The following is a 22,412-nucleotide window of genomic DNA, read 5'->3' on the forward strand; positions in this document are numbered from 1 at the left end:
CTGGGAGTTTAACCATGAAGGGTTTTCCTTCTGTGCCATCTTGGATACCTCAAATTTAGGACAAAGAGCTTTGAGAACAAGAGAAAGAAATCTTCTGTTTCCTTGAGCTTCAGCCATCTCTTTCTGAGCCTTTAAGTCTTCATACAGCATGTGATGTATTTTTTCCCCTCGTTGCTGCAGGACTTGGGCATTCCTGCCTGAATTCAGCCTTGGAGATGGTTCTGGGAGCTCCTGCAGCAAGAAAGGGCAAAGAATTGATTGCTTGGAATGGTTTGCTTCAAAATGTACATGTGGGACATACATTCATCTTTTGCTGATCTTTCCTTTCTTCCTCAAAAGTCCCAGATATGTCTTCCTGCTTTTGGGCTCTGTACAAGCAGTGTCCCTGGCAGCAGGAGAAGAAAGGCTGAAGAGTTGATTCCTACAGATATGTCTGGAGAAAAAACAATCTGATTTTTATATTCCAAGGCATGGACACATTTACATTTTAAGTATATATGTATGTCATGCCCCTGGGAGGTACTGCCTGGTGGCAGAGTGACCAAAACCCCTGAAGGTGAATGCTTGGCTCAGATTGATTAAATTGTCCTTTTAGCCTTGGGTCCATCTTTGCAGGTGGAATAACCTACAAAAATTCTTGTCCTGGTTTTTGTTGAATGTGTGGAAATGGAGTTAAACTCAAACCCTGCATTTTCAGCCTGATACTTTGGCTGTGCTGAATGCTGGTGATGTCTCTGTGGGTAAAGCCAAGCTCTAATCCCTCACTGGCCTAACCAGTCCTGTTTTAGTGGCCATTTGGGTGCCATGGGGACAGGTTTTGTGGTGCTGGTTAGACACTTCTGCAGTCTGGCATTAATATGATCCTTCAAATAAAAGCTCAAACCCACAGGAATCCAGAATTCATCATAAAACACAGCTCTTTTGCTAAAAATGCCTAATCAGTGCCAATCTCCCTGGCTGTCTGCTCCCTGAAATGACATCCAGCTTGTGGTAACATTAACCCCATTATAATGACTGTCCATTAAATTTTAAGAGGGGTAGATTCAAGCTTCAGAGCTCTCTATTCTGATTACTAGAGACATGGGGCAATTTGGAATATCCACTTGAGAAGCTAATGAAAGACAGAAGGCTTGCTGTGTTTCTGACTTGGCTTAACACTTGGGGTTTAACATCAGGCACTGGCAGATGGTCTGGAAGATTCTGCATTTGCAAAAAGCACAGTAGTGACAGCAGGAATTCAAGTGTGGCTTGCAGGTTTTGAAGGTTGGCACACAGTTAGCAGCAGGTGGGGGCCTTGGCTTTGGAGATATCTTGCGTTTAGCATTTTTCTGGAAGATAAAAACATGAGAATTCATAGGCAGGTGAAATGAGGGTGGTGAACAGCAGGAGGTTCTAGGGGAATGAGCAGCTGGCTGTGGCAGTGGGAGCTGTGCTAGCAATGCAGAGGTGTGGTGGGGCTGGGGAACAGGAAAGGGTGGCTTGAGAGCAACGTTCGGAGCAAAATGACAAACCTCATTTTGACCATGACTGGGTGGACCTTTGGAAAGGGTCTCTAGGAAGGAGAGTGGCAGCAGTGAAGAAAGGGGGGCCAAAATGTACTCAGATGGTGGAGTTATCAATAAAACCAATTAAGGTGTCATGTTTAGATCCCCCAGCTTATCAGATGAGTGAAAACTCCCTGTCAGTCTCGTTGGCTGAGCTGAGAGCGCAGGGCAGTGGCTTGGCTATGCTCCCCCTCCTGAGCCCAGTGAGCCTCCATCCATGGGAATCCCCCCTGCACACACAGCTCAGGGAGGGGGAAAAGCCCTCTCATCCCCCCAGGGGTGCAGCTTCTCTGCTGGGGATGTGGAAAGGTGGAAAATTTTGGGTTGCTCAGCACATGCCTGGGTCCTGGGAGGGATCTCTGGAGCCCAGCAGCTCCAGGCACCCTGTGCACTTCTGAAACTCAGTTATGGAATTCTTTGGGTGGGAAGGGAATCCATCTCTCATCCCACCCCTTGCCACAGGGACACCTTCTGCTATCCCAGGTGGCTGCAAGCCCCATCCAACCTGGCCTTGGACACTGCCAGGGATGGGACAGCCGCAGCTTCTAATTTTTTTTCCACCGTTATTGTTTCACATCTATTTTTACAACATTTAGAACTTTTAACCGTAATTAATATGTAAATTATTTAAATTAGGGAATGACAAGAAAAGCCTTTCAAATGAATGCACCAAGGGAAACTCTAGAAGTAACAAACTGTTCTAAAAGTCCAACAAGGTTTTTTGAACAACCACCTACCTTGGAAGATTTCTTGATCTCTGCCTCTTTCCTGCTGACTTTCTGAGATTTTCTAGTTAAATCTTCAATGAGAATAGCAGAGGAAAATGTGGAATCAATTTTACAGAATGCTATTTCAATGAGATAATTCTATTTTTTGTGTGAGAGGAGGCAGATAACCTGCATTGCCTCCTCACTGCTGCATGCTTTGCAGTGATGTTCATCTCAATTCAGTGTCTGAACTCTGTCACTGCTACTTGTGCAAAGCAGAAGAGCAACTGATATTTGTATTTTAGAAGAGATTTTTTACACATTGTTTGGTAGATGCAAACAATGAATTATTTCAGAGAAATAATATTAAAGATCTCTGTAAAAAAGATTGGGGTGCTCATGCACAGTAGTCACATAAACAAAATAGGAAAAATCTTTAGAATTCCATAATTTCTTCTGTTAGAATGTTGTGCTACATGCATAATTTTGGAAGGAATTAACAAGTGTACAATTAACTGCTTTCCACAAGCAAAAGCTCTGCTGATTTGGCATATACTCTGCATCTGTGATGCCACCTTTCATTCTGCAGCTCTTTGTCCCTTCTCCCCCCACAGCCCCTCAACATTTTACATAATGTTACTTGCAAAGATGTTTCATTCATGTGCCTGTAACTTTGCTCCCTCTATATTTGTCACCATATGCAATTTTAGATATTTATAACTGTGTAAATCCCATTACTTGTTTTGGGGTTTGTTTTGGGCTCTAACACAACAAGAGTGTTCAAGTGTGAGACACTTCCCAGCTCACCAAGCTCTTGTGGTATTTTTGATACCTTTGTTCTGGGTGTGTGAGTTTTGTAACAAGCACTACCTGCATGTAATGGATGACTGAGCTGACAAACATCTATATCCCCACTGGTGAATGGTGGCTCCTTATCTATTCCAGGATCCTCTATCAATATGTTTTTGAATATTTTCTAATTGCTAGGATTTACTGAGTTGCAAAATGAAGAACAAATATTTTGAGCTGGTTTGGGGGGGTTTCATTTATTTTTCTTGTATTATTAAAAGTCAGGGTTATGCATCTCTAAGAAGCAGTGGGGAGAAATGTGTTACAGCTCAGCCCATCTGCCATGTCTAAAGCATGGGCTCACTTCTGTGAGAAGATGGAATATCAGCTGAAGGGATTGTATTTTATAGCCCTGATTTTAATTGGGACATTAAAAAATTATGGGAATTGTGAGAGTGGAGGCATCAAGGATCACAAGGATCACAAATGGTGCAGCTCGGGAGGCTGCAGAACAGCACAAGCTCTGCTGAACTCTCAGTTAAACAACACTGAGTCAACTCAGGGTTCAGAGGTTCAGATTTCTTTGGAAATGCATGTGTGGGGCAACTGTTTCTCCTTAAAGATAATATTGTCCTGAGCAAGAGCATTGAGAAAACGCAGGAAACAGGTAAGAACCAGAGTGCTTTAAACTAAAGCCCTAAAAACATGCAGAAAGGTGCTAAACAAGAGAAGGTTTATTTTTTTTTAATTATTAGCATTTTGACACAGTTTTGAATGTTCTGTAGCTGACTATCTCCAAACACCTGTGAGTTTCTTGAGAGAAGAAGTTGGTGTAAACAACACGGAAAGAGTTAAGGCAGACATGAGGAAATAATTTTGTGAAAAAAAGAGTTAAGCATCACCCTAAAGAGGCTCTTCCCAAACAGGACAGGTGGTCACTTGCCAGAAACTGTAGAGACAGATCTGGTCCTGTCTTGGACAGATAAATTAGTGACCCCTGGCTGTCCCTTGCAGTGCTCTTTTCTTCCCCTGTTTAAAGGCCAGGTAAACTGAGGTTATGTTAATACTGTTGATTTTTCTACCACAAAAGCAGACCCCTAAATATCATATTATGGTTTGTTTTTCTTCTCATATGCATAAAGTTTTCTAAGCAAGGTTATTTCCCATATTAGCACAAGACCATTCTCTTCAATATAAAAAGGCTTACAGTGTGATGGGAGCTGAAGTGAAACCTGTAAAACTGAAATAAATTGTATTTTTTTTCCTCTAAACTGAGGTTTACCACATTGTCATTCTTGGGTGCTGCAGCCACCACAGTTCTGTGCCCTATGAAAGTTGGGGCAAATAATTCAGAATCATCAATAATTCAAGCAAAGTTATCCAAATAATTCAGAATAATCAAAAGCAGTGTTTCCTGCAAATCTTGTTCATTTGGCCCTGAAGGGCAGGTTTTACTCACCTACTATGGAGATGGGTGGAAGATCTGAGAGGTCCATTTTGCTTCTCCTGGACACGTTGCATTCTGTCTTCTCCTCAATGACCAAGTGGGAATCAGCAGCCCTGAACAGGCTGTAGCAGAGCAGGAGGCTGAGGAAGAGATTCTTTCTTGCCATCGTGGAGAGGAAAAATTCCATTGTCATGAAAACCAAAGTTGGTCAAAACCTGCAGAAGTGATGCAGGGATATGAATCTCTGCAATGGTTTTCTGTCACGTTGCGTAGCTTTAGCAACAAATCTCTGACAATTATTTTATTTCCAGCACTTAGCCTCTGGTCCTGGAATATCTAAGATTGTTGTTGTAAGAGTGGAACAATGCTACCTCAAATACAAGTCCCCAAGATGTTATTTTTTCTCAAAAGGTTTATTTCCCATAAGATGTGAATGTCCTCCCAACTGAGCTTTATAATGGTTATTATATAGCCAAGGGCAGAAACTCAACCACATCATCAACTTTTTCCAGGAAATCTTGTCTACAAAAATGTGCTAGAAAACATAAAAGAATAATGACAATTTAAACCCTCCCGCCCCCCCACCCCCAACTGTGTTTCCTGTAAATTTTCTGGTCTTAAAGATAAATCATGAAGTAATATCTTATTTCACCTCCAACTGGCTGCTCTAATCCCATATAAATCACAGCTATAACTCATGTGAGTTATAAAAGGCCAGTGCTGTAAAGTGTTTGTGTGCCTTGGGGTTATACACTGAATAACTTCCAAGATGTGCCAAAGTCTGGGATTTGGGGATACTCATGGAGGCACCTGAGCTGTGGAGCATGGCCATTCACCTGAGGTGACAGTCCCTGCAGGGTACACAGAGTGTCACCAGCCTGCACTCCTTTTCTTGTACCTTCTTGTATTTCAAAGCTGATTTTTATTTCCATGTGCATCAGTTTTCTGCAGTGTCAGGGTTCTGGGAGCCTTGTTCCCCCAGAGGCACAGCCAGTCTCCAGATTTATGGATGGCTTTGTGTCAGTGAAAAGCTGCTGGATGCAGTTAAAAAGAGTGAGTAAAACCAAGTGTTTTGGGCCATTCATCTGGTTGTAATGACTTAATTACTGGGGAGTTAAAAAATGAAGAATTTCTGCCTTGGGAGGGCTTCAATCTGGTCGCTGCTGCTGCACCAGGTCTGTTCTACACCTGCTTTTGTAGCCCCACTGACCCACTCCTCCCTGGGAGATGGTCACTGTCATGCTTCTAATTCCAAGTGCTTGGGATCAGTTCTGGAATTGTCTGTTCTGCACACCATGTTCCTGTGCCAAAGCACTGCTGGGGACATCAAGGCTGCTTCCCCTGGTGGCTGTGGCTGTGCCATGAGGGCACTCACCTCTGCTCTGGGGCCAGGCTGGGAGCTGGGGGGATCAGCCTGGAGAAGACAAGGCTGCAGGGAGCCATGAAAACCCCTTCAGCCCTTATCAAAAAGAGGGAGAACAACTTCTTATCTAGACAGAGAATGATAGGACAAGGCTGAATGGTTTTAAATTAAAAGAGAGAGATTTATATTGGAGACAGAAGTTCTTTACTCAGAGGATGCTGAGGCTCTGGCTCAGGGTTCCCAGAGCAGCTGTGGCTGCCCTTGGATCCCTGAGGTGTCCAAGGCCAGCTTGGATGGGGTTTGGAGCACCCTGGGGTAGTGGAAGATGTCCCTGTCCATGTTGGAACTGGATGGGCTGTAAGGTCTCTCCCAACCCAAACCATTCTGACAGTCCATAATTCATTCCTGGTTCTGTCTGGGCTCCACTGGAATTTGCAGGGATGCACATGCTGGATCCTTTGTGGTTTATACATCTGCATGAACTGCATCTGAAAGAGATGTATCTGAGCCTGAAGTTTTACAGGAGAGGATTAAGCTCTGGGGAGGCAGTGCTGCTGTGTCTGAAACGCTGCACAGCTGGAGTCATTCAAAGCAGATGTGAAAGTTCAGACCCTGGCTGGATCAGTCATGGCTGTGGGTAGGAGTCTCCTTTGAATGAATTGATTCAAATTTTATCATATCAGATGTGAAGAGCCTTTGATTTGATTCTGAATCTGAGAGGAGAAAGTGCATCTTGTTTAGAAGACTCTAAAAATTCCAGTAACCAAAAGGAACGAGTCCTGCCATGAGAATTTTTTGTTGTCATGGTAAAATTGAATTTTCAGTTACTGCAGTTTAGTAAAGTAACAAGGTGACACTTCTGTGTTAATTCTTTACCTACTTTGGTCTTACAAAGTAGGTAAAGAATTAACAAAAGTTTGTTTGGTCTTACAAACTCTTGTACAGAAGCTCAGCCCTCGCCTGTGGCAGTTGTCCATTTATAATGGGCAAATTATAAATGTGACAAGCTGTGACAAGAAATGAATTCTCCTCAAAAGTGTTCAATATACCAGGCTGTTTCCAAGCAAACCAAATTTCCATGAAGAATTTTAATACAACAAATATTTGTTCGGTCAGGATCCTACTTTTTCTTATCTTCAGACGAGTTGCCCTTTTATTTGCTCTTCCCCATCTCCTTTCACAAAAGATGTCCAAACCTCACTGAGATTTCTTGATGCTTCCTAAAAACTGCTCTAACACATTACCTATGTATGTCAATAACTATTAGGTCAGAACCATTCAGCTCACAACTGGAGCTTCTTTTCATCTGACAGATTTTACCAGCCTGAGTATCCCTGGTGATGTTCATGTTCTAGGCAGATGTTTGCAATTCATACAAGAACTAAATAATGACTTATATGCCCAAAAGCTTGTCTATGTTTTCCAAATACACAGTTGGTCAAATATAATAGATTGCCTAAAAATCTTTGTCTGCTTTACATTTAAGTTTCCTGATTTTTCAGATCTAGGCTTAAAGGGAAGAAAGAAATTTTTTTATAGTGAGGTTGATAAAACACTGTCACAGATTTTCCAGGAAGGTGGTCACGCCCCATCCCAGAAAACATTTAAGGTCAGGTTGGAGAGTCTTTGAGCAACCTGATTTAGATGAAGATGTCCCTGCTCATGGCAAGGGAGTTGGACTAAATTACTTTTAAAGGTCACTTCCCACCCAATCTATTCCACAATTCCATGACAGAGGGCTTGTCTGTGGCAGGTGGATGGAGACATTTGGGCCCTTATTCTTTCCCTGCTCTGAGCTGGAATGACAAGAGCAAGCTGTGAGCTGGAAGCTGTTTTGCTTTGCACACAGTGGTGTTCATGCTGCAGATTTTAGTTTTTAAAGCAACTTTTTAGCCTTGTTGCAGGATATGCTCTGTAAGGTACCTGTGGTGTTCAGGTCAGTGTGTGCTGCCCACCCGGAATTTTGGCTGGCACAAAGCTGCCTGATGGACACCACATTGGCCTGCCCCCAATGTACCATTTGAACAAGCTTCCACCCCAAAATGTTGTTTCTGTTGTATTTCCTTCTCTTTATCTCAGCAAAATTGCCAATGGATGTGATTTTGTCTGAGCAAACAGTAAAATTTTACAGCTGACATCTGTTTACTTCAAACAGCAACACCTGAACCTGGCTTGGTTTGAGCTCTGGTGCACATGGGGGTTTTTAATCACAGGCACTTGGGTGGCAGGGATTGTACAGCCCTGGGGTGAGTGTTTGAACCTGGAAACTGCACATCTTTGGGGAATATGTGCATTTGTTCTGCAAAATCCTATCCATTGGCTGGAAAAGCAACACTCCCTGGGGCAGCGGAGTCTGTCAGGGCTGAGCTCATGGAGGGATGAAGGAGGAGAAAAGTGGAATCAGAAATGGAGTAAAAAGGTGTTCATGGCCCCAAACCTGCCAGAGCTCCAGCAACGGTTGGACAATGCTCCCAGGCACAGGGTGGGATTGTTGGGGTGTCTGTGCAGGGCAAGAAGTTGGACTTGATGTTCCTTGTGAGTCCTTCCAACCTCAGGATATTCCATGATTCTATGACTAATCTTTGGTTTCCTCTTTTGCATCATGTTGCAAAACCCTTCCCTAAGTTTGTTTTCTTTTTCTGGCATTAAAGAGAGGTTTACTTTTCCATTTGCCCATTATTTTCCTTCTGGGATTCATCAAAGGCTAATTAAAGCAATCAAACTATTTTCCTTACCTCTAGGAATACCTCTTTCTTCACATCTGTTTCTCTCTGAGAACTTACATTTAAAAGTTTATTTTCCTTTTGAGCCCCTAACAATTTAGAATAAATAGCTTTAACAGTGGAATCTTGAGAGTAGGGTTCCAATTTCCCTAATGTTACTAAAATGAGCAACCATGATTTTTAATTTTAACATATGATTTTTTAATTTTTGGTCTGGAGACAGTCTTGCCTGGCAATGAAATTTAAGCAGTGAACTTTAGCTGCAGTTTATCAAATTACGTAAGGAAATAGTTAACATGTTGCAGTGGCCTTGATTGTCAAGGGAATGACAGAATTTTTTTTAAAACCAAAACAAAGGCAGACATTTGAAAGTTTGTTGACTGTCATCAGAGATCACAGTACCCTTTTATGTGCCACTGCCTCTCTGCTTTGGATTATTATCTTCAATATAAATAAAGTATTTTAATCTTTACCCCAGTTGTTGTCTTTCACAAACATTTTTCCTGAATGTAAATTTGGAAAACGACAGATGATGGGAAACAACATTTTTCTCTTTTTAGTCAATTTTTTTTGGTGTCATATTAAAAGTCTTCATGGAAATTTGGTTTGCTTGGAAACATCTTGGTATATTCAACACTTTTGAGGTGAACTCATTTCTTGTCACAGCTGATTTAACTCTGTTCAGAGATTCATCTTCATCAACAACAGACTGAAGAGTGTGAGGCATTAAAGCAAAAAGTCTGCCATGAATGCTGGAAGGGACAAGTTGAAATTTTCTTAGATAGATTTTCTGACAATTTTTGGGTTGACTCACAAATTAATCAGCATCTTTATATAGAGCTGAAAACAGCTGCTTGGGAAAATGAGATGGTAAAGTAGGTAGAACAAAGGTAAAGTAGTAGAACAAAGACCTATAAAATACAGAAAACCATTTTACAGCACTCAATAAATCTTCATCTACACTGGGCTGCTGAGCTTCTGCTTTGAAAAGGATCCTGGAATCATTAAGGCTGGGAAAGAACTCCAAGATCACCAAGTCCAACCTTTGAGCAAACACCACTGTGCCCACTAAACCATAGGAGCGGACTGGAAAAAAAAGTAATGCAAGAAAAAACCCAGGAATTAATGGCTGCCTTGAAAAGTGCTGAGATTTTTAGAGGGTGAGAGACTGAAAAATTTGGGAAATTAAACATGGAAGGTAATGGGATGACTGAGGACCTCCTGAGGGAATTCCATGGTCACCTAGAACCATCCTACCCAGTCTGCAGAGCAATCCCACCTCAACCATCAGGTTTCAGCAAAGGAATAGCAGTAAAAAGGGAAATTATGTGTTAAGGAGCAGTTGGAGGGAAAGGAATGGATCCTCCTGAGACAAATTGGAATCACCAGTGCCCCAGGCAGAGCTCTGCTTTGGAAGATTCCTCACAGCTTAGGACTGACTGCACAGAACACACACAGAGAAGATAGGTGTTTTTCCAGGGCTGTAAATATGTGGAAACACATAAGGAAAACCAAAGAAATAGCTGTTACTCCTCCTTAAACTACAAAATAATTTAAATTGAAATTTATGCAAATTGTGCAATTGAAATTGTGTCACCACAGAATTCAGTTGGTGGCTCTGTTTGGATTCTGAACTGAATCTCACTGAATTTCAGGTGTTTCACAGTGCTGGGGGACTGGGCTGATAATCTCAGTTCCCCTTTTTGGCATGGGCCTGCTGTACACCTCTGAGAGAATAGTGAGAGGGCCAAACCTTCCAGAGAGTTTTTCGTGTTTGGGTGGATACCCAAACTCCTCAATCCCCTCCCCATGCTCTCCCATGGCCCCCTGGACAGCTCTTTGCCATCCTCACCCAGCACATCTGCCTTTTTTTCCCACACTGTTAAAATAAGAGGAAAGTTGAGCGACAACTTAATGTGGAAATGTGACTCTGCAGATTGGAAATACACTCAATGCATGCTTGATTCCAGCTGGGTTGCAGGGGGGTCTGCCCTTTATGTGTTGAAATGGATCCTAGGAAGGATGAGAAGGGAAAAACCATCATGTTCCTGTTCCCCTGTCATGTTCTGGTCTTAGTTCTTAAACCATTTTCATGCTCTTCAAGTCTAATTGCAAAAGGCAAATTCTTGAGCACATCCAAAAGAACAAAAATGAAAGGAATTTCTTATTTTGCAGGTACATGGATGCCCCATCCCTGGAAGTGTCCAAGGCCAGGTTAGACATTGGGGCTTGGAGCAACCTGGTCTAGTGGGAGGTGTCCCTGCCCATGATAAGGGGTGGCACTGGATCATCTCTCTGGTCCCTTACAACCCAAATCATTCTGTGATTCCATTGTGGAAGAATGGCTGGATGAACAGGGCCATGGATCCCTGGAAATGTTGTACAAGCAAACTCCATGTAAGCTTAGCATAGGTAGACCGCACTTAGCATAAGTAGGCCGCATACCATAATAAGGAGATTGCAAAATATGCTGCATCATGCTGACAAGGTGGAAAGGTCAAGGACAGCAATGAAAATGAAGAAGAAAGGTGGTTTTGCAATATAAAAGTAAAGTAAAAGCAACAAGAATGAAGAAGAACCCTGTGTTAGAAACCACAAAGTAGAAGGAGTATGTAAATGTAACCTTTTGCTTTAAACCAATGAACTAACGATGAGTATGCATAATTACTAGAAACAATATAAAAGTACCGTTGTACTTGAAATAAAGTGAAGCTTGCTTTACCAATCATATTGATTGATTGCTTGTCTTCCCTCGCTGCCATCAATGGTGACCCCAACGTGATCAATAACCAAGAGACCCTACTTTCTAATCCTGACTTCAACAGCAGCGAGACATCAAAAAAGCACCAGTAAGCCAAGACTGAGGGGCAAAAAATCAGCAAACACTAGCGTAAAATGCCCAATCCTTGCCTAGACTGACCTGAGCAGAGAAGTCCGCCGTCCAACTGAGCTACCCAAGAGAAAAAGCTGCACTAACGACGTTAACAAAGACAGTTGCCAGCCAGCTAAAATAGAGTGAAGTAGCCCTTAATTTCTTTATGCGCTTTTTAGAAAAGCAAAAAGTAAAAGAAATTGACCTTAAGAAAAAATTAGCAGAGTTAATTGCTTTTAGGAAGGAGCAAAGTTGTTTTACTGACCCAGAGACATTATTTGAAGTTAATCAATAGCAAGAATATGAAGACATATTATAGAATACAATTATAAATAAGAATAAAACTGCTAAGAAAGTAATGAAGCCATGGCAAGCAGTAATTAACTGCTTACAAAAGTATCACACTAGGAAAAATATAGCAGTTGTAGCGTCAGCTCATCTAGAAAGCAAACCTGCAGAAGCAGAGAGGTTCCAGTTGAGAATTGATTATGTATCTACTCTCCCAATAAAGTGCTCTGTACCAGTGAAAAACCAGCAAGAAATTGAGTCAGTAGAGCCAACTGCCCCACCACTTCAAGAAGAAACAGTTGAATTAAAAGCAGAAGTAAAATCAAAGACAGTTACTCCACCGCTCAAGGAGAAGCTCAAAGAAGAGAATAAGAGTAGCGAGTTATCCAAAAATAAAGAAGAAGAATTAGACCGAGAAGCAGCAAGTTATCATAATTAGAATTCAAAAGTCTCTTGTAAAAAGAGAAGAAAGAAAAAAGAAAAAATGCAAGATGTAGCTAGAAAGTCTGAGAATAGAATTTTGCAAGTAAATTGGCAAGCAATTTCAAAAGAAGCAATAAATCATCAAAATTATGACTTTCTAAAAACTATGAGTGAAATACAAGCCTTCCCTGTAGTATATACAACTAATAACCAAGGAAATGTCAATGCCACATGTGCTCCAGTTAATTAGAAATTGTTAACCCAATTGCAGAATACCGTCAATTAATCTAGCCTACATAGTGAACCAGCCAAACAAATGTTAAATTACATTTAGAGAAGTGAAATCTTATGTCCCGAAGACATTAAAACTAATATTAAAATAATTATGACACAATCACAGTTAATGCTGTAGCAAGCTCACTAGAATAAATTATGTAATGAATCTGCACATAGACAGCGACACCAACAAAATCCACTGTATAGTATTACAATAAAACAACTCATAGAAATAAGACAGTTCACAACAGTTGAAATGCAAGTGCAATTAAGACCAAACCTATTAATAGAATCAATAAAATTGACTCAACGAGCAGTTAGCATAGTCAAAACCGCTCCGCCTACACCTTTATATATGTCCATAAAACAAACAAAAAAATTAGACCCTTGCGCAGTTTGTGAATAAAATAACAGACACCATCAATCAAGCAAATGTACAAAAATGAATGAAAAAAGCCTTGTTAACACAGTGTGTTACAGAAAACTGTAATGCTGCCACAAAAGCCATTATAGTCACATTGCCCAGAAATGCTACAGTAGCAGAAATGCTAAACAGAATGAGTCAAGTGCCAGTAGGCCCGCAAGCTATGTTAGTGGAAGCAGTAAAAGAAATAAAAAAAAATTAGTGCAAACTCAACAGCAAGCCTTTGCCACCCTTGCCCCACTGCGAGTAGAAAGACCTCAGAACAATACCACTGCCCCAAGTGTCAAAAATCCAAAATATTTTCAATGTAGCCGTAAGAGCCATGTGCAACGCCAGTGCCAAGTCCAACAACTGTAGTGCCAGAACTGTAGTATAGCCAACCATAGTACAGAAACATCGCCAAAAGCCAAGAAACCCGGGGTCAAGTGCAAAGAACTGCAGCATAATGACCCCAACTGCGACTCATGCAGCAGCAACATCACCTCCCAGTTCTGTCTGCAACCCGCCAGTCAACTCCGGCCAGCGACCAAAAAGAGTCTCAGCATAGACCTAGCAACTGCAATAAATGTGACCCTTATCGACACCAAACCACAGAAAATCCCTACTAGAGTTAAGAAACCAGTAACAATAAATAATCAACCTGAAGAAGCATTACTACTAGGACGCTCCTCAAGTGAATTAAAGAGAGACTTTGTTCTCCCTAACTTTATTGACAGAGACTATGAAAGAAAAATCAGCATAGTAGTGCAAACACACTTTTTGCCTATGCACATCCCAAAAGGCAGCAAAATAGCACAACTTGTCCCTATGCAGCAACTCACTAATGCAGCAACAGCGTCCTCCCCATATGACCGTAGAAATAAGAAATTTGAATCCACCAGAGTACTCACACTACTTACTGTTCCTATAAGCCATCGCCCCATTGTTACTGCAATCTGCAATACGAGCACAAGTCAATACGAATTCCCGTCCTGCTAAATACCAGCGCTAATTTAACCATTGTCTCCTCTGCTGTGTAGCCCTCACAATAGCCACTACAACATGCAATAAGAAGCGTAGAAAGAGTAAGAAGCTCTGTTTATGTGCAGCGTAGTAAGACCAAAGTACAAATTACAATGAATAGAAGAACTGTATCCATCTTTGTTACCGTAATGCCACTGCCCTTCAAAGTTAACGTATTAATTAGCAGAAATGTGTTAAGCCAAATCAGAATCGTGCTAACAACTAAAAAACCTTTTTAGCTGTAGTCACTGATGGACTTTCCCAATTCCCTTGCAATAGTTAACTGAAGAGCCTGTGTAAGTCAACCAGTAGCTGCTAAAAGAAGAAAGTCTGCAACAAGCACATACGTTAGTACAAGAACAACTAGAGCAAAGACACTTAAAACCTTCCACCAGCCCTTAGAACACTCCTATTTTTGTAATCAAGAAGAAATCAAAGAAGTATCGACTGCTGCATAATTTGCATGCTGTGAATGTGCAAATGCAAGCTATGGAAGCTCTACAACCTGGCTTACCCAACCCAGCCATGTTGCCAGAGCATTGGCATCTTCTCATAGTAGAGCTAAAAGACTGCTTCTTCACCCTTAGCTTGCATCCCAACAATACCCAGCAATTTGCATTCACAGTTCCATCTATCTATCAAAAAGCACCTGCCAATCAATTCGAATGAGCCGTATTGCCACAAAGAATGAAAAACAGTCCCATTTTATGTCAACTTTTTGTTAATGCAGCTTTACAACCAGTCCGTAAAGCTTAGTCCAATGTTTCCATTTATCATTACATAGACAATATTCTGCTAGCACAGAAAGACCCATTTACACTTAAACAAGAGAACTTCTTAACTTATCAATTGAAACAACAAGAGTTAATTATTTCCCCTGAAAAAAGTACAGCAGTCTCCCACCTAGAAATACTTAGGCTAGAACATCACAAAATCATGCGTTCAACTGCAGAAAATGACTATTAAATCAGACATAAAAGCATTAAACAATACCCAGAAGCTTATGAAAGACTTGCAATAGCTACGACCAGTGACTAACATGACCAATAATGAACTTGAAATATTGCGACCACTGTTGAAAAGTACAAATCTTTCACTGCCCGTAACACTCACAAATGCCCAACGCACAATAATCCAGAAACTTAGCACCATCATCTCACAAAGAATAGTGAATCAGAGAAATCCAAAGTTTGACATCAACCTCACTATCCTGAATAGTTCATCACAATTTATTAATACACTAACACAAAGCAAAAACAAAAATCAGAGTCCTTGAGTAAATCTTCACACAACTACAACCCAAAACAACAATTCAACAAAAAGTTGAAAATTTAGCTGACCTAATTCGTAAGAAGCGCAACAGAATCGTGCAAATATCAAAGAAAGAGCCAGCAAGAATTAACCTACCTTTGAAACGAAAAGACCTAGACTAGTATCTGAAGTATTCTCAACCATTGCAAGTAAGTCTTCTAAGTACAACTCAGCAAATTAATGTCAACTCTTTAAAAGCCCCTGTGCTCAAGTGAATAACTCAGCATGAGTGAATCACCATTCCCAAGCAAAGTGAGCAGCCTCTTCAAAAAGCTCTGACAGTATTCATTAATGCTAGAAAAAAATCGCGACAAGCAGCAGCAACTTAGTATATTAATAGCCAATAGCATCATACTGTCCTAGGAGCTGAAGAGAGGAACTCTTTACAGACACTAGAATTATCTGCAGTAGTTTAGACCTTTAAGCAGTAGCCCCACAATAAGCTAAATGTAGTAACAAATTCACTATATGTAGCTGAAATTGTTCAAAGAATTGAAAATACTCACATTAAAGAAATGTTGTAAAGAAATACAACATTCCCAACTCTTTAAACTGTTACGACAATTGCAAGCAGCAATAGCCCAAAGAGTAGAAGCATATGCAGTGTTGCACATCAAGAGCCACAAATAGGCTGAAAGACTAAGCGAAAGCAACGCTCGTGCAAATCAGTTAGTCTCGTTGACAGTACCAATGAATGAGTTTGCAAAGACTCAAGAAGCTCATGCCACATTTTATCAAAATACCCAAAGACTGCACAAACAGTTCAGCATCACTATAAAAGAAGCCAAAGAAATAATAAGAGCATGTCCTACCTGCAGCCACCATAAACCAAGCCTCAGCGTCGAAGTTAATCCTCAAAGTTTAAGCCCAAATGAAATTTAGCAAATAGACGTTACGCAAGTCCCTGAGTTTAGAAAACTAAAGTATGTCCATGTCACAGTAGACTACTACGGTCAGTTCGTGTAAGCAACTGTGCAAGCAAGAGAGAAAACCTCTCATGTAACTCATCATTTGACCAGCTGTTTTGCTGTAATGAGCATTCTAAAGCAAATTAAGACAAACAACAGCCCAGCCTACAGCCGTGAACAAATGAAGAAGTTTTGCCAGCAATGAGAAATCCAACACTACACAAAAGTTCCCCACTCTCCCACAAAACAAGCTATAGCAGAAAAAACTAATCAGACTCTGAAATTATATCTTTAAAAATTTAAAGATATTAAAAATGTGCACAAATGACTGTACAAAGCATTATTTGTATTAAATTATCTTTGTATTTTCGCTAATCAAGAAGTGCCGCCAGCCTATATACACAGCAGACTTGAAAAGCTTGGACAGAAAGTTGAGAAACCTTTTTATGTCACGTACAGAAATCCAGCACCAAGTGTTTAGAAAAGTCCCGCAGAAGTTCGATATTCTAGCAAAAGTTACATGTGTATCGTTACTCCTGCAAGTCCAGTTTGGGTACCTAGCAAGTAGACACGAACAGCCGTAGAGACAGCGAAAAAAACTGTACCAGCAGAAAACGACAACAGCAGTACAGACGACAATAGCCCTGAATCCAGAAGCGACTCAGCAAGAGTTTGAGCGACTGAGAAGAGCAGTCACTCCTTATCTGAGTCAAATACAAAGACTTTTAAGCACTGAATGCCACCTTAGAACACCTGAAGACATTGTGCACATCTCACTTAGACTCAAAGCTTCTAAGCTTGGGCACTGCAAATACTTTAGCTGTAAGAATTGTAAAGTAACTACATGTTGAGCCTAAATTAAAATTTATTGTAAGAGTTGTCATAAGAAAGTGTAAGTGCAGCAGAATTGCTTTCTCTCACCTTGCTGTCATAGCTGTTAGAAAGACTTAACTCGTCCACACTAACTCAGTGAATTAAAGAAATTTACAAGGCAACCATATCAGCACACTATTGAACTAAATGAAAATTTAGAGGCGCGCCAGCACTTGCTTATAGTAGTGCAAAATCGTCAAAGTATACGTAGACTGAGTGTATTTAAGAGCTCCACAGTACTAAAGTTGAATTGTCAAAACGACATTTTCATACCCATCATGTGCGAAGTTCCTGACAATGAATGAGACAAGCAGAATCGTAAGGAGAAAGCTCGTATACTGCCTCGCACTGCTCACCGTCATTGCTATTAGTCAAAAGTATGCAAAAATACACACAATCATTCTGAAAGAAAACGTGTAAGTTACACAGGCTAACCAAACAAAGCAAGAATCAATGTGTTTATCACTAGCTGCACCTTCTGATCCTTTTCATACTTGTTTAGTTAGAGTTCCATTAAATTCTATAGAAAAATTTAGACCTAAGACTAAAGCCACAGTGTACAAAAATTTGAATGAAGCTTAGTCAAATTAGTGCACAGTCCAATAGTAAAGTATCAAAAGCAAACCAACCTCTACTAATTAGTGCAAAGCTTTTGAAATTCTAATGAACACCGTAAGAGCACAAACCTTTATAACTGCCCAAGCATTGAATGTCACCAGCCTAGAGCAGCAAGAGCTAGATATCCTAGGCTCTATACCAAGCAATTACTGTCTATTTTTTAAGCATTATTCTACGACCCCAAATTTGCCTTGCATAAAAAAAAGACAACCAAAAAATAATAGCCTTTGAATATCCCCTGCCTCCTCATAGTACTGCAATACCACAGCTTATTACAACATCTAGACAAAGCCTTTACCAACAAAGCAAAGTGTAGCAAAAGTGCTACCTCCTGAAGCTTTCCTCATCTGCAAGAATAGAGCCTAACCTGCAGTGCCTCAGAAAACTCTAAGAAGACCATGTTATTTTAGCAAGCTAACATTATTTGACCCTAGCATCCACCAAATGCTTAACATCAGTCACAAGTCCCAACGCTCAAAACGTTGTGTACATCAGTTAAGCCCTGAATGTAGAATTAATATACAATTATGAGAACCACCATCAATTATATTAGCATCACTTTTCGCACCAAGAGTAGCCTCTGCACGAGCCCTCACGCTATTGAGGTGACTAGCGTGTTAGACAAGAAAACAAGTTAACATCACTTTTGCAATGTTAAATGAACTCACTACTCATGTTAATAGCATACACCATGCACTGTTACAAAACAAAGCTACCATAAATTTTTTATTGCTAGTGCAAAAACACAGTTGTGAAGACTTTGAAAGAATGTGTTGTTTTAATCTATCAGACCATAGCGTTTCAATCCATAAACAGCTCCAATAGCTAAAAGAGCATGCACAGAAAATCACTGTAAATAATAATCCATTTAATAGCTAGCTGCCTTCTGTTTTTGAGAGTTTATCTCCCTAACTCATATCTCTTATAAAAGAAAGACTGCGCTAGTTAAGAATATTACTTGCAATCATAATAGTTATTAGAATTGCCTATTCTGGTATTCTGAGGAGTGTAACGCAATTAACAATAAGACTTTTCTTATACAAAAAGAAAAAGGGGGAATTGTGGAAGAATGGCTGGATGAACAGGGCCATGGATCCCTGGAAATGTTGTACAAGCAAACTCCATGTAAGCTTAGCATAAGTAGGCTGCACTTAGCATAAGTAGGCCACACTTAGCATAAGTAGGCCACACACCATAATAAGGAGATTGCAAAATATGCTGCATCATGCTGACAAGGTGGAAAGGGCAAGGACAGCAATGAAAATGAAGAAGAAAGGTGGTTTTGCAATATAAAAATAAAGAAGTAAAAGCGACAAGAATGAAGAAGAACCCTGTGTTAGACACCACAAAGTAAAAGGAGTATGTAAATGTAACCTTTTGCTTTAAACCAATGAACTAACGACAAGTATGCATAATTACTAGAAACAATATAAAAGTACCGTTGTACTAGAAATAAAGTGAAGCTTGCTTTACCAATCATATTGATTGATTGCTTGTCTTCCCTTGCTGCCGTCATTCCATGATTTTATGAGTCTACACCAGGGAATATGTTTTCCCCAGCATTTGGATCTATTCATGTTTTACTCAAGTTCCACTTGGCACTTGTGGCACTGTTCATGTTCTTGGAGGAGGACCCAAGGAGGTTGTTTTATACATCCTGCCCACAGACTGAGATGAAGGCTTTCTCTGGCATTGCTCAGGAAGCCCAGTTTCCAAATGTTTTCTAATCTTTTCACCTTCAGTGACTTTGCCAGGAGAGGGGAAGGCTATTTCCCAGTAAGGGAGGTCTCAGTGTGCACATCCATCTCTTCCACCTGACCTTCAGTGCAGGGTCAGTATACTTGGCATTTCCCTTTGGGAGATACCCCATGTATCCCCATCTGCTACTGATCATTCCACAGACCCTCAATATACTCCCAGTTTTCCTCTTTTCTGCAGCACAGAGAGATACAGGATAATAAATACCACTACATTACCTGGAGAGGAATGTCATGGCCACTGCCAGCCCCAGTGCTTGCATGGACATCTCTCTGCAGGGTTTGTGTTTCATTAGCTCAGATCACTGGGGTTATAATTATCCCAGTTCTGCCAAACTCAGCTCTTCTGGAAGCCATGAGCAGTTCAGTGCTAATCCCTCTGGGTTTTGACATTGAATCAGGAATTCAGGTTAATTTGTACACAAAACTACAGTAATCACTGCACAAAGGCATTTACACAAATACAAGAGAGGTTGTGTTTGTTCTGAACATGATTCCTTATTTTTCAGTCAATGATTATTGATTCACCCTCCAATATCTGTGTTTTGTTATTCAAGAGCCAGGATAAATGTCGCTATTGGATTGTCCTGTTTGTGTACTTATTTCTGGACATCTTTCATTCTAACTTCTCTTTTCTGATTTGCTCAAAAAAGATTGCCTGTGGTTGTGGAAAGCAGGTTCCAAGAGTGTTCCAGTCTCACAATTCATTCATTATTTTATGTCCTTCCTTTGCATTTTGGCTCATTTTAAAAAATGCAGAGCACTCAGTTGTGGTGCTTGGGTCTAAATATAAACTCAGTGTGGTTAAAACTGATCCATGTGTTGTCTATGGAGACAGCCATGTTTGTAGCTGAAATTTTTTTCAGACTTTCAAACAAAATTAGTTCCAAATCTGTTTTCTTTTAAGGGTAACAGTTGAGACTATTTTTAGTTTTCTTCTAATAGCTCTACTTAAAGCTACCAGCTAATGTTCTCCTCCAGCCCACATAATTTCCTTTAGGCTCCCCAGGAATGACCCTGGAGGCAGAGCTGCAAGTGAAGCTTGGTTTTTACACCCCCTTGCAGTCAGGAATTTCATTCATGTGCTCAGATGCTGCCAGACAGGGACATTCCTGCCTGTGCAAGACTCTCACTCAGAGCATGGTGGGATAGCAGGACACCAAACTCCTCCCTGCAGTGGCCAGGTGGCTGAGAGAACTCAGTTTCCCTTTTAATAAAATGGGTTTAAATCCCTATTCATCTGTATAAAATGGTGTCATCCTCACTTGTTTTCAAACAGAAAAAAAAGACATGAATTTCCAGGATTGGGATTTCTATGGGATGCCAGTGTGTTACATCCAGATTTCTGCTCCTTTTCACCTTTAAATTGGAAAAAAAAAAGCCTTTAACATACTCTTGACCAAAGTCAAACTGACAAATGACATTGGAGGCCTTCTCTCAGCTCATTCTCATTCCTTTGGTTCTTCCTTCCAGACTCTGTCTGGTCTTTGGTGTATTTTTTTGCGTATGTACTTGCTTATTTTTTGTGTATTTTTGTGTATGTACTTGGGGTTTTTTTGTGTATTTTTTTGTGTGTGTACTTGGTCATTCCCAAGAACAGGGGCCTGGTCCAAGAGGCACTGTGTCTTCTCTAGTTCCCCTATACTGACCCCACAATCAGTTCACTAAAATGAATTGTGTTTGTTGTGCAGACAGAAGTGAACCAGAGAGAATTCTGTAGTGTTTGATGCAATATGCTGTTTCTGTGCAATTTTGCCTTTAAGTTTTTGGTTTTGTTTTTTTTTTTTTTTTAACTTGCTGAACTCAATCTACCCTTCTTGCTCCTTTTATTTCAATTTTTTAGCCCTATTTTCTGTTTTCTTTCATTTTCAGCCATCCACTTTGCCCTGCTACTTTTGACAGAATTCCCTTTTGGCAGTTTTCTCTTGCCTGCCATGTATTTAGTTCTTTTTCCTTTGCACACTTTTATTGCTTCCCTACCTTTGTCTTCAGCATCTCCAGCTGGATAATCCTGAAGAATGAAGCAGTGAAACTGAATGAGATGCAACAGTGCAGAGGTCACATTTAAGCACTTTGACCTGAGAGCAAAAAACCACCCATTTCTGAAGGTAATGACTTCGGGATTTCAAATTAGAGAAGCAGAACAGGCTGTATTTTTCACAGCATGACCAAAAGTGAGAATATGATGCAGCTGTGTATAAAAAGGCAATTTAATTCTAGGGTGTGTCTAGAGAAGTATTTTGTAACTGAAATACAAAAGTGTTCAAAATTTTATGCATGTACTGGTCTTCATTTAGAGACTCATGTCCAATTTTGGGCACCCATGTGGAGCAAAAATGTGTGCAAGTCAAAATGAATGCCAGAAAATAATATTTATTGCTTGAGATAAAAGACCATCCAGCAACACCTCCAGTGGTCCTGTGCCTAACACCAAATTTCCTTACATTCCACTGGCAAAAGTTTCCTTTTTCCTGTTGGTATTCCCTTTGAACCCTCTGTTGTTTTGGGGTTTGTTCTATTTGTACATTCCAAAACAAATTGGCTTTTAGGTTACAATCCAGACATCTAAAATGTGAAGTTGTTTTTTTTAATAGACTATTTGGTCTGTGACTGGTGGAGGCTGATGGTGGATTCACCTCTGAAATTCTTTGGGCAGCAACAATCCTTCTGGCCATGGTTTAATGGGATAACTAAGAACAATGGTCAGTTTATATTTGGTGGTAAAAACAAAATTAATTTGCTGTCTGGCTGTTCCTGATCAGTTTTAAACATCTTGCTTGACAGTCAGAGGACAGAGCCGGGAGAGGTGCCGATGTCCATGTGATCCCTGCTTGCTGAGGGAGGGAAGAGTGAGGAAGAGGAGCTGTGCTGCTGGCAGAGGCTCCCACTACATGCCCAGGAGAAGGGGTGCAGCTGTGCTGCTCAGGGTGATCAGTCCAGGATGTTATATCCCAGACTTGTTGGGGCCCTGGGTGGTTCTTCCCTGCTCCAGGTGATGGGGCTGGCTCTGATACAGCATAGCTGTACCCCGGGATCAGGATGCTGGGGCAGAGCCCCCCAAGGGCTCCCTGCTTCCCTTGGATCCAT

General features: G+C 40.7%; 1 protein-coding gene across 1 annotated transcript; it reads right to left on the minus strand.

Moving 5' to 3' along the window:
• Positions 1-276: 276 nt before the first annotated feature.
• Positions 277-4,689, minus strand: ASIP (agouti signaling protein). Its single transcript, XM_071446700.1, has 3 exons — positions 4,500-4,689; positions 2,282-2,343; positions 277-1,328 (listed from the first exon to the last, which is right to left on the minus strand). Exons 1-3 carry the CDS (start codon positions 4,678-4,680, stop codon positions 1,152-1,154), a joined length of 420 nt encoding a protein of 139 aa, XP_071302801.1. The 5' UTR covers positions 4,681-4,689; the 3' UTR covers positions 277-1,151.
• Between the last annotated feature and the right edge of the window lie 17,723 nt (positions 4,690-22,412).

This window comes from Agelaius tricolor, unplaced genomic scaffold (genome assembly GCF_023055355.1).
Source record: "Agelaius tricolor isolate 1412-34295 unplaced genomic scaffold, bAgeTri1.0.p SCAF_23, whole genome shotgun sequence".
Classification (NCBI taxonomy): Eukaryota; Metazoa; Chordata; class Aves; order Passeriformes; family Icteridae; genus Agelaius; species Agelaius tricolor.